At 36.6% G+C, this 12,913-nt stretch overlaps 1 protein-coding gene across 3 annotated transcripts in view; it reads left to right on the top strand.

Annotated features, from left to right (window-relative positions):
- Positions 1–10,172, top strand: part of Cyrib (CYFIP related Rac1 interactor B) — a 144,082-nt gene extending 133,910 nt beyond the window's left edge. Inside the window, exons 9-13 of one of the 3 annotated variants that reach the window (XR_013343968.1) lie at positions 322–438; positions 1,296–1,375; positions 2,421–2,547; positions 7,629–7,702; positions 8,610–10,172. Coding sequence is in view for 2 of the 3 variants with exons in the window: in XM_077800916.1 (XP_077657042.1) it covers positions 322–438; positions 1,296–1,375; positions 2,421–2,547; positions 4,030–4,100; positions 7,629–7,692 (459 nt within the window). In the remaining variant the exon portion in view is untranslated. Of the gene's footprint in view, positions 1–321; positions 439–1,295; positions 1,376–2,420; positions 2,548–4,029; positions 4,101–7,628; positions 8,378–8,609 lie in introns of those variants that run through there. The other 2 variants (XM_077800916.1, XM_077800915.1) reach the window with 2 other exon arrangements.
- The last annotated feature ends 2,741 nt before the right edge of the window (positions 10,173–12,913 follow it).

The following is a 12,913-nucleotide window of genomic DNA, read 5'->3' on the forward strand; positions in this document are numbered from 1 at the left end:
CTCTCTATCCTCCATAGCGTTTAGAACAGTTACTTGTATGTAGTAGAAAGTCCAACAAGGTTGTATTTAATTTTTTAATATCATTTAAGATATTTTAGAGGTTAATCTTCTAAAGAAACTGCTTACTATCATTTGTAATTTTTTTATTTTTTTAAACAATACATAAGTACTTTGCATATGTGAGGGTCTGAAATATAATTTTTAGAGGTATTAGTTTAATAAACATTAATGAGGTAGGCACTCTGTCTTGGTCCTTTTAAAATATTTTCATATTTAATAATTAATAAACTAATATCAGGCACTCTTTACTTTTTTATTCAGGCAGAAGGAGAAAATGAAGTAAATAATGAATTGGCAAATCGAATGTCTTTGTTTTATGCTGAGGCAACCCCCATGCTGAAAACCTTAAGTGATGCTACAACAAAATTTGTATCAGAGGTAAGTATTGCCTAGGAAAGTATTCTTTGCATTGACACTCTTCCACCTATTGCAGACATGATGATCGCAGCAAGTCTCATGACTTTAAATACCTTCTCCACAAATGTGTACATTGAATCCTAACCTTTCCCTGAGACCCACACACACAGGTCTGCCCATCTGTGGGCAGTCTCTCACTGAGGTACAGTAGATACCACAGTGATTACATGGCCTAATTGTACTATTGGTTGTCTTTTTCAACCTTGTCTTTTCCATTCTTGCCTTTCTCAATTAATAGTACCACTGTGCAAACAAAACTTTTGGGGTTATCATTTTAAATTCCGTTCTTTACCTCAGTCTCCACATCTATCTTATCAACCAGTCATTTTGACTTGTCCTCAAAAATATATTATGAATCTGAAAATCTAATCCATGTTATTGCTACCTACTCAGATCAAGCCACCACCCTGTCACCTGGATCACTGCATCCAAGCTGCAGTTGCTCTTCAGTTTTTCACTCTTAGCCCCACTGTAGTCCTTTCCCTGTATAGCAGCAGATAATCTTGAAACATAAACTATTCCATTCTTAGCTTAAAATGTGACTTACTAATACCCTTAGGATAAAATTCAAATAACATTTGAGCCTCCAGCCCATATCTGCATGGCCACTCTTTTTCTCCCTCAGCTAGCATGTAAGCACTTTTGGGGACAGCTGTATTTCAAGTTTGGTAGAACAGTGCCAGTGCTTAGAATCTAGGGCATTATTTAGAAAGTTAGGAGTAGGAGCTAAATAATAAAGTTGCTAATTTTTCATATTATGCTAAGTTTTAAGTTATTGTTAAATAACTTTGTCACTTTTCTTGTTCTCACACTTACAGAATAAAAATTTACCAATAGAAAATACCACAGACTGTTTAAGCACCATGGCTAGTGTATGTAGAGTCATGCTGGAAACTCCGTGAGTATTTTAGCTAACCTTTTCACTCCGATAATACTGTTGAAATGATTAGTATTTCAGAACATACTTAAATATGCACAGTTGCCAGATGCCCCACACTAGGAAGACTAATTAACTGGTCTCTTAGGAGCAGGAATTGTGTGGTGGTCTTTTGGGCAGGGGAGGGAGTAAGGGAAAAGCTCTAGTTATACCTGTTATAAAAACTGTTTATTTCTGTTTAGAAAGAACCTTGCCTTTTTGCCAGAGGGCTTTTTATCCTTTTCTCTCCTATTAGTTCTTTACACTTGAACCTGAATTCTTTTCTGAGAATTTTTTTCCTGTCAACAAGCAGAAAGAATCCCTCTTGGGGTATTATTATATGTTTTTTATTAGGTAACTTTTTTTGTTTTGGTGGTACTTTTTTAAAAATACTATTCTCTACCTCATTGGAAAACCTCATGAAGCAGGAAGACAACTTTCCTCTTCCTCCTCCTCCTCACATCAGGGAACAAGGTCCTGGGAAATGAAGGACTTCATGCATGATGGCCAACCCACACATGTCTGGCTATCCCTGGGCTGGACCTGGATGCTCTCTGCTATGCCATACTGCCTACCATAAAGATGTTCATTTTTTTTTCCCAAATGAGAGAAGAATATTGTTAAATTTTAGTAAAGTTCAAACCAAGTGTTATGATAATACATTTAGATCAAGCTGGGTTCTAAAATAGCAAACCAACTTGCTTTGTTAAGCTGGTGACTTTTCATCATATTATTGGCAGTAGTTATTGTGTAATATCCATCCCCAAACTGTTACTCAGAGGCTACTTTTGATTACTATAAAATTATCACTGCCTGTCAAGCAGAAGGGTTAATATACTAAGGTAGGTGCACATGGAAACTAGAAAATGTGACTATTCCACCACTTTCTTCTCTCTGGGGACCTCATTGTGGAGAAAAGGGCTTAATGTTAACAACCCTGTTAGAGAATAAAGGGAGAAGTCAGTATCAACTGAAAGAGAAGCTAGCTAAGAGTTTTGTGATGTGCCTCATCTTTTCTGCCCTCCAGGGAGTATAGAAGCAGATTTACAAATGAAGAGACAGTGTCATTCTGCTTGCGGGTAATGGTGGGTGTCATAATACTCTATGACCATGTACATCCAGTGGGAGCATTTGCCAAAACTTCCAAAATTGATGTAAGTTACACATTGTTTTATACAATTCCAAACAATTTCTTACATGAAAACCTCAGGCTTTTATTTAAAAAGCTGGCAATGGACTCTCATAGAACCTAATTATAGTCTGTGATAATGATGGATTTTCTGCTTTTGCCATATTTCTGGTAGCTTATTTACAAGTGGAATTTAGTGATTGAAGGAGAATGTATTGTTGTAGAATGTCTCCATAGGGTCCTTGTACATATTTGGCAATATAAATAGATAACCAAATAAGCAAAAATTTCAAATTATGTCCTTAAGTTCCTTTGGCCAAAGACCATTTCAAAGAAAATGTTTCTTTTCAAAGTATATACTAGAAGTTAGCAGTGTTGACTCCAAGAAAAAAGTAAAAGAGTTTACTTATTTTCTCTCCCCTTTCCATTCATAATAATTTGTGATTATAGCCAGAATTCTACTTTCATTGTCTTTGTAAAAGTTTATATTAGAAAAAAAAAGTCTTTTTCTGGTTTCTCTATTTTATTAGAGAAAACAATTACTTACTATTTATAAGTAATTATATAAAATTTATTTCGTCACCCTCTCATATTTCATTTGTCAAAATCTGACTAGTATAAGTGTGTTACCATGTCCCAGGAATTTTGCATTTGTTTTCCTGTGTCACTGTGACAGTCCATTTAGGATATAGGTGTTATCTCCTCCTCTTCACTACTAGTGCAACTAAAGATAAGGAAATGAAGTAATAGAATTGTTAATGAATGGTAGAGTGAGGTGTTTAAACCTGCATTCTCTGGTTTCCCAAGTTCTTTTTTCACATTAACCAGGCTAATCTTCTTAAGGGCCACCTTCTTTGAGCTGTCCCCTTTTTAACAGTTATAGTGAGTCCCTGTGCCTGGCCTGTCAGTTCTGCATGGTCTCTATGACTCCCCTCTCAGTCCTGCAAGACCTGCAAAATTCCTGGCTGCCATCTGCATGCTGTGAGGCCTCAAAAGTGCCTCTTTTCTTTGCTAGCATATCAATTCTGTCCTTTAAGTTGCTACTTAACATCTTTTCCAGGAAGTCTTCCCTTAGCAAACAGTTCACTTTTCCTTAGCGTGGGTTGTGCTTGTAGTTTGACTGATTTGGTTCTCAAAAAGTTAAGTCTTACTGACAAACTGAAAATAACACTTAGGTTATTTAGGTGTGTGTGTGTGTGTGTGTGTATTCTAAGAATGAATGATTTTCGGGCTAGGGTTATGGCTCAGTGGTAGAGCGCTTCCCTAGCATGTGCAGGCCCTGGGTTCGATCCTCAGTGCTCATAAAAATAAATAAATAAAGATATTGTGTCCAACTAAAAAATAAATGTTAAATAAAAAGAATGAATAATTTGCTGTTTCTAGAATGTAATCTCTCAAGTTCTAAATTATTTGTGGTCCTGATTTATTTTTGTCTTATTGCTTTGAAAATAAATGTTAGATAAAAAAACGTATTTTGGTTTTTCTGTTTTTTTTTTTTTTTCCTTAGATGAAAGGCTGTATCAAAGTTCTTAAGGACCAACCTCCTAATAGTGTAGAAGGTCTTCTAAATGCTCTCAGGTGTGTATGTACACAAACATATGTATAGAAGAAATAGGTTAGAAAAAAATGTTTCAAATGTGAATAGTATGGATTCTGCCATTTCAGCTGAGTAGAAGCTTTGACTGCTTTTATTAAGATGATGGGAAGTGCTGTAGAAGCAAAGACTACCTGAATAAAGAAGATCTATTCTAAATGAACATAAGAAGGATTAGGAGCTTAGTTTTAAACTTTTTATAATGTAAAGCTATTTTAACCATAAGCCTCGTGTTTAGAATTTTGTCTCTTGAGGTTTTTATAGCACATACTTCATTGGTTTTTACCAATCCAGTGTTTTCTTTTCGTTCTTGGTTCTTTTCTGGGTACTCCTGTTGTCTCATCCTGGTTCCCCCATGTCCTTTTTTTTCTGATGGGTCTGACTCTGAAGCAGCAAGAGAAAGAAGTCTTCTGTTAAAACAGGAAATTGAGATCTAGGAGATTTGGTTATTTTGTCACCTTGAAGGAAGTATGCTTCAAATATTAGGTTAGAAACCTAGAATCTAGTATTATTTAGATTTTTAAGGGTAATTTGGTCCCATTTTCCTTAGAGTTAGGACAAAGGAGAGCAGTGTTGGTAAGGGAAGGATGGAGTGAAGGAGGAGGGGAGGAGGAGGAGTTAGCCTCCTTGGAGGCAGAAGGCACCTATCAGCTTTGTTAAGCTTTCTTTCCAAATATATAATGGAAAGTAGAAAACAGAATTTTGTGATAAAGAAAATTCTTGAACTCTTTGGTTCTTAGTGTATTCTGTATGTTCTTTTTCACCTGGGAAGTTATATAAGCTTAGTCATTATACTTGGACGCTTTGTAGTAGTGGTTATGGTTAGTACCATTTCATAGCACCATAAATTGATAGTGAAATTTCATATATATGTATAAGAGTATTTTTTGCAGCTCACTTAGATAGGGGTGGGTATCAATATTGACAGTATCTCCATTATATGAGCTCAAAATTACCTTAAGTTCTGAAGAACCAGAGATTATACAGTTAGTAAATGTTGGAACCTGTTTTCAAATTCAGGATTTCATTCTTGATATTCCAAATACTTTATGCTGTCCCATTAAGTCTTGAGTTTATCATGTGTTGAACTTTAGTATGATCACTTGGACAATTGTGAAAAATGCAGATTCCCAAGTCACCACCTTCAGAAATCTCTTTCATTAGGTCTGAATTAGACTCAGGCACTTCATTTTAAACAAACACCCTGGCTGATATTTTGAGAAACATTGCTTAAACTAACTTGACCCAGCCTACAATATGCTACACTCAGCAAATGAGATAATGTTAAGGAAGTATTTTAGAACCCCAAAAATATATTATGCAAGTGTTATTTAGAGCCCTATAAACTAGAATTTTCCTTTAAAGAATTAATGACCAGAAGATTTTAAATGGAAGTATAATTGCATCTGTGTTCATGTGTATATTTTGAGTGCTGTTCTGCAGCAATTATATAGTATCTACAGCTTGCTGTATTCCTATTTAGAGAAAGTAACAGGTCATGTGTACATTTTACCTGTGGAGAAATGGAAGCAAATATCTTAGTCATGAGAGGTTGAGTAGTAGATGAGTGGCTTATTAAATTTAAGAGGAAAAGTAAATAATAGTTGTTTCTTCAGAAGAAAAGTCATACACACTTGGAAAAGGACTTTGTTTTTATGCACAAAGGGAAAGAACAACAGACTCTTCATAACGTTATTTTCACATACATTTGTTATTATTGGCTTTTTCTTAATAAAATAGTGATGTAGACTGACTGTCCAGGGACAGCTGAGAATGGCTAGAAGCCAGGGTCACATCTACAGAAGAGATTTGTGTTATGGTAGATAGAGGAAAACACTCGAGTTCTTTAAGTGTCACAACGTGGGGTTGGGGTTGGGGTTGCAGCTCAGTGGTAGAGCCCTTGCCTAGCATGTGGGAGCCCCTGGGTTCACCCCTTGGCACCACATAAAAATTAAATTAAGTTATTGTGTCCATCTACAACTAAAAAAAATTTTTTTAAAAAGTCACAACGTATTGCATAGAAATATTTCTAATGCTTCTGCAATAGATTTATTGTGTACATTGCTTGTTTTTTTCCAACATAGGAGAAATAGAAAAAAAAACAGAAGGGAAGAGTTGACTATCAGAACTTTGTTTACTGACATCAGGAGGATCATGTGTAGCTTTATATACTTTATCTGCATACATGGAATAGAAGGGCTAAGTCTTTGCCATATATGAAATTATGAAATTACTACCCATTTAATATAAATATTCCTCTATAGGTTTTTCTTGGTAGCTTGGCAACCTACCTTTTCTTTCTACCACAAATATTGATAGAACCTCTGTTATGTACCAGTTACTCTGGTGTTTATAATAAAAGAACAGGTTAGGAGTCATTTCTCAGTGACATCATAAAGAATACTTAATGTTAGGTATTTTTTAAGCATGTGTCTATCTCTTTGCCTCTCCAAAGATCTCTGTGAGTAAAGTATTCAAAAATTAATACTTTAATTTTTTAATTTATTTGAAATAAACCTCACAGTTGACTTTAAATTCCTTTAACAGAGAAGGATCGTCTTTGTGAACTTGCTTAAAATGATCTAATCCTTAAAAAGATTATATATGAAATTCTTTTAAACCAAATTAATTTGAATGAATTATCTCCAAAATATAACTCATATTGCATATCTGTCTTCATTGTTACTAATCCAATCAAGCCTTGGGCATCTGTCTTGATCCTAAGTAGCAGGAATCCTTAGGATTCCTGTGGTGAATCTTCATTCACCATTTAGTTGGGGGATTCTTAGTTTGGATTTGCATGCTCAAGTGGAATGTATCTGCTGGAAATAAGGTACTTAAAGAGAATTGAGACATTTTTAGGGATGTGAGCTATAGTCTTTGAGCTATTTTAGTACAGAATAGAACAGAGCTGTAAGGGACCAGAGAGAAGGTAAGTAGTTCAGGCTTTCTGGGCCACATGGTTTCTGTCACAGCTATTCAGCTCTGCCATTGTGGCAATAAAGTAACCATAGATAATAACATAAATTAATCAACTCAGTATATTCCAATACAACTTTTTTATGTTAACACTGAAATTTTAATTTCATATAATTTCCATGTTAACATCAAATATTACTATTCTTTTGATCTGCTTCTCCACCCCTAGCCATCTAGAGTATAAAAAAATATAAATATGCTTGGCTCACAGTTCATTCACAAATAGGTAGTGGATTAGACTTGGGCCCTAATTTACCAGCCATTGTAATAGAACCATTAACTTTCCTCTGAGACAAAGGTTGCCAGTTGTGTACTTGTGAGTTGAACCAATCATTTCAGCAAGGTAGTTGTAATTAAGTGAAACAGTGATTGGCTGTTCTGTTAGGTGGTGAACAATCAAAACTGGGTAGCCGCAATGAGAATGCTAAATAATCTTGTGAGAGATGTACCTGACCAATTGCTCATTTTGTTGTAATCATAGAGCTGGATGTGGATTTTGTTTAGTTCCCTAATTGATCAAGGTTTTCTTTTAGGTACACAACAAAACATTTGAATGATGAGACTACCTCCAAGCAAATTAAATCCATGCTGCAATAACTGTTCTGGAGTAAGCACCTGCTGTAGACAGAAGACAGTATTCTGCAATGACTGAGAATGCAGTTTTTTAGTGATTGCAATTACTATCTCATTTATTCTTGCTTTTATTTCTTTCCTCGGTTCCTCTTCCCTCTTTTTTAATCATGTTCTTGTTCTTAAGACTTCTTTTCTGTGCCAAAATCAGTAAAATTATACTCTGAGGGGACGTTGTCCTTTCAAACAGGCCATCTAAGGCAGCTAATTATGCATTGCATTGGGTTCTCTACTGAGAAAAATTCTGTGACTTGAACTAAATATTTTTAAATGTGGATTTTTTTTTGAAAACTAATATTTAATATTGCTTCTCCTGCATGGCAAAACTGCCTACTCTGCTATTTAAAAAACTTCAATGACTTTATTTTCTACTGCCGCTTTTTTCATGTGCAGCCAAAATGAAAATGTTTAAATTAATTGTGTTGTACAAATGGTACTCAACACAAAACTTTTTTTAAATTAGTTAAGACTTTTGTTTAAAGTTTTAAGTTTGCATTTTGACTTTTTTTAAAGGATGTATGTTGTGTGTTTAACCTTTATTAACTAACGTTAAAAACTGTGATGTGTGCGTAGATATTACGTATGCATGTTCATGTTTAAAGGATGGCTGTTGATGATAAAATAAAAATCAGCTTTCATTTTTCTAAGTGTGGTTTGGTTTACTGATGTTTTGTTTTTAGGCTGGTGAAGTTTTCCCCATGTATAGTTTTATGGAATGCATATATACATTGCATAATTTTTCCTTCTGTTAGGGTATAGACAATTGGGTCTCTAGTATTGTCTATGTACATCATTTTAATCGCTTTTAAAACTGCTATGTATATAAGCCCAGGATCTTGTCATTAACTTGCCTTCTCTTCTTGATTTATTCTTCATGGACATAGTGATAGAAGGAAATGCACGCTTGCTTGATTCTTGGTTTCAGGAGTGCAAGGGCAGCATCATGAAGCATGAGGTGTGGAAGGAAGAGTGGCCCTTAACACTGGGAGAAGAGTGAATAGAAGAGGGACTTCCCAGGAGGCAATTAAAGGCCATGATCTCAGTGGTGGTAGAAAACTAACATGTTTTTTAGTTTAAGGGTCATAAAACCTAAATCATGCAATCTGAATCTCTTGGTTGGGAGAAGCTGCTTGAAGGTTGTCTAATCTAATGTGGCAGTAGTGTAATGAAGAGTATCTGAGGTATGTAATACAGTTAAAATGGATAACCATGGAAGAACATCACTGCAGTTCCCACAGAACCTTCTGGATTCATCCACCAGATCATGGCACACACAGCCCTTCCTGACCAAATTCCTGCTGACTTATCTGGCCTCCTGCCCGATACTCTCCCACTCCCACTTCACACCCAGTTCTGCAGCCGCGCTCAACTCCTTGCTGTTCACAGATCACTACACATACGTCCATAATTCTGATCTGTCTGGAACCTGAACCTGGTTTCCTCTTTCTCCTCCTTTTGTATCTGACCAATACCAACTCTCTTTCAAGGATCAGTGTATGTTACCTCCTTCATGAAACTTTTTGGATAATATTGGCATCTTTCTAGGCATCTTCTAAGAATATTGTAATGGGCTGAATAGTAACACACCCCCAATACATCTCTCTGGAATCTATAAATATTACTCCATTTGGAAAAAGGGTATTTGCAAATGAAAATAAGAACTTATAGAGATGACATCATCTTGGATTAAGATTGGCCCCAAATCCAATGACAAGTTCTTAGAAGAGAAAAGAACGGGAAACACACACAAAGCAGAAGCTAGCCATGGAAGGATGGAGGCACAGGTGAGCAGTGTATCTACAAACCAAGGAACTCAAGAATTGCTGGAGCCACAGAAACTAAGAGAGTCGAGAACAGGGTCTCCCTGAGAGCCTCCAGAAGTTTCCAACCTTGCTGATGTTTTGATTTCAGACTTCTGTTCTCTAAGACTGTGAAGCCACCCAGTATATGGTAATTTGTTACTATTGCCTAAGAACTTAATACAAGTATCTTATAGAACACCTCTGAAATATAACTGCACTTTGGGGTGTCTTTTCTGATACTAGGAGAAGCATAATGTCTGAAGAGCCACGTCTTAATTGTCCTTCAGTGACCCAAAGAAGGAACTTGCACAGTACCCAAATTTGAATAGGTGCCAAGAGAATGCTTGAATAGCGTGAATGGATACAAATAAATAATGATTGAAATAGAGGTAGTGATACTGCTGTGGTCTATTTGGTAATATAGTTCACAATCTGCATGTGGAAGAATAAGTGGGAAAAATCCCTTAACTCTAGCCCTGAGGTCAGCAAAAACTGGTCTGTGGGCCTGTTCACCCAAGATCCATTTTTGTATAGCCTGTGAACTGAGAATGGCTTTAAAAAAAGGTTGGAAAAGAGAATAACAAATGGTTTTTTAAAAGGTTGAAAAAATATTTTGTAGCATGATAAAAGTATATGAAATTCAAATTCCAGTGTTCACAAATAAAATTTTATTGAAACATTGCCTCACTTTTTGTTTATATATTATTTTTGGCTACTTTAGCATTATAGCAGTAGAATTGAATTGTTGTGGTCCTCGGGCAAAAACATTTACTGTTCCTCTACAGAATTTGCTCATCCCTCCCCTAGTTACCAGAGAAGGTTATTTGAAGACCTCAAGTACTAGGAGCATGCTGCTGCTGTGGGATAAAAGGAGTCATCCCTGCTGCCAGATGGTTTCAGCTTCGGGTCTAATATTGCTGTTCAAATAGCCTAAAGATAGCAAGTAGGAATCTTCTCACCTGCCACATCTCATCTCTAGCATCTGCCATTTGAATGGATAATCATGGGGCTGGGCACAGACTCATCAGGAAAGAGGGCCAGGATTAGTTGGCAGGGTCTGCCCTGCCTTTTGGGGAGAGGTGTGGCCCCATTCTGATGTAGGTAAATTTTATCACTCTTTAGCTGGCCGCCTCTTACCTCATAGGCAAGCCCTCATGCCTCTCTCCTCACCATAGTGAGGTAAGGCATTGCATCATTTACCAACTATACTTACGATTATTCATTGTCCCATTTCTGCATCCTTCAATATGAATCAGTGACATGTAACTGGTCATTTTCTCACTTTAAAAGATTTGGATTAAAAAGTGTTCTTGACTAGCCAGGTATGTGTTGTATACCTGTAATCCCAGTGATTTGAGAGGCAGGGGGATCCCAAGTTCAAGGGCATTCTGGGTGACTTAAACAAGATCCTGTCTCAAAAGTGGGGATGGGGATATAGTTCAGTAGTAGAGTTCCCTGAGTTCAATCTGCAATACTGAATTTAAAAAATAAAAATAAAAGATATTTGGGGCTAATAAAAGATTGTTTTACATATTATACTTGTCCTAAGAACAACTGGCATTTGTGCTTAAATTTAGGTTTTTGAATTAGTATGCCATTCCAGCTCTGTTTGAGGTTGCAGTAATGGCAATTCCAGAAATTCTTATAAAGTAATCCCTTACAGAACATACTTTAAAATCTCTAGAATAAGATAGACCATGGAAGATATAATGGGACGGTCTGTGTTGAATCGGGAGACCCCAGTCCTGTCACTTCTTAGGAGCTCTGTTTTCCTTACCAATAAAATGAGAACTGAAACAAATGATCTCTAATATTGATTTCCATGTCACACACAACACCTGTCTTTTCTCTGCTGTCTGAAAAGGTGAAAGTACTTTAGCCAGTGTTTGGCCTCCCTGGCTTGGATTAAATCTCATGTCCTTATTGATAAAATGAAATAATCCTAACATCTTCCTCTCACATCAGGTATGGTGGTGCACACCTGTAATCCCAGTAACTCTGCTGAGGCAGGCAGGATTGCAAGTTCAAGGCCAGCCTTAGTAATTTATTACCCAGGCCCTAGACAACTTAGTAAGACCTTGTCTCAAAAAAATGGGTTGGGGATGTGGCTCAGTGTTTAAGTGCTCTTGGGTTCAATCTCAGTACCAAAACCTTCCTCTCTAGGGTGACCGCAAGGATTATGTTAGTTTATGTCCATTACATCCTGTGCATGTAATAAATGCTTGGTGTTAGTACTGACTGTGGTCTATTTCAGATATCGTGTTCATGAACATGCATTGTTCTTCATTTATCCACAGTAACCAACACACTAGTTCTAACTATTTAGTTAATGCTAGGTAATTCTGCACAATTTTTTTCAAGTACTGAGGATTGAACCCATAGTCACATACTAGGCAAGCTGTCTACCATTGAGCTACATCCCCAGTCCATTTTAAGACAGTCTTGCTACATTGCCCAAGCCAGTCTCAAACTTGTGATCCTTCTGCTTCAGCATTCCAAATAGCTGGAACTGCGTGAGTGCATCACCAATCCTAGCAATGCTGCACAATTTAATCCTTTAGAAAGATACTGTAACTACTAACAAAAATTTAGTGTGTGATAACAAGTTTTCTAAATGGGCAGGAGGTTACCTGCATATTTGCAATTTGTTTCTTGTAGTGTTGGGGATGAACTCAAGGCCTTGTGCTTGCTAGGCAAGCACTCTACCATTGAACTATATATCTACAGCCTGTACAACTATTGTAAACATCAAGCTCTAATATATGATATGTTGCCTTAGCACATTCACAAGCAGTTTTTCTGTCGATAAAATTTAGTAAATAAGAGGCACACATAATTTGTATCCTAGGACAATAATGATGGGTAAGAAGCACCAGTTTTCGGGTACGCACAGAGGACATTTGGGATCAAGGAAGCCATATGTTCTCTAGTATCCAGTCTGAATATTAACACAAAATACCAGGATCTTTTCCTCTCTTGTTTTGAAGGGAGGTAAGGTAGGTAGGTAGGCAGTTGTTAAACAAAATAGCAGGATCTATCCATATTCATTCTTATATTCTCTCTCTCTCTCTCTCTCTCTCTCTCTATTTTGAAAAACTCTCAAAGACTAATCTGTGGTATAATGGAGATAAGTTAGATAGGCCGGGTCATCCAACTAAATTCTATGGCCTTGGCGGCTCCTTAAAGTTGCTGAAGTCTCAACTTCCTCTCCTGTAAAACAGAAAATAGTGGTTGTGAGGAATACATGAGATTTGGCAGCTGCTGTGGAACTTTTGGTTTCATCATTTTCTGAAGCTGACACATCAGGTTTTCACAACTGAAAGTTAACACTACCTGTAAGCATGCAGGTGAGTCCACTTTTATATTTTAAGGTGCATAAAGCAGTT

Source organism: Urocitellus parryii, chromosome 7 (genome assembly GCF_045843805.1).
Source record: "Urocitellus parryii isolate mUroPar1 chromosome 7, mUroPar1.hap1, whole genome shotgun sequence".
Lineage (NCBI taxonomy): Eukaryota > Metazoa > Chordata > Mammalia > Rodentia > Sciuridae > Urocitellus > Urocitellus parryii.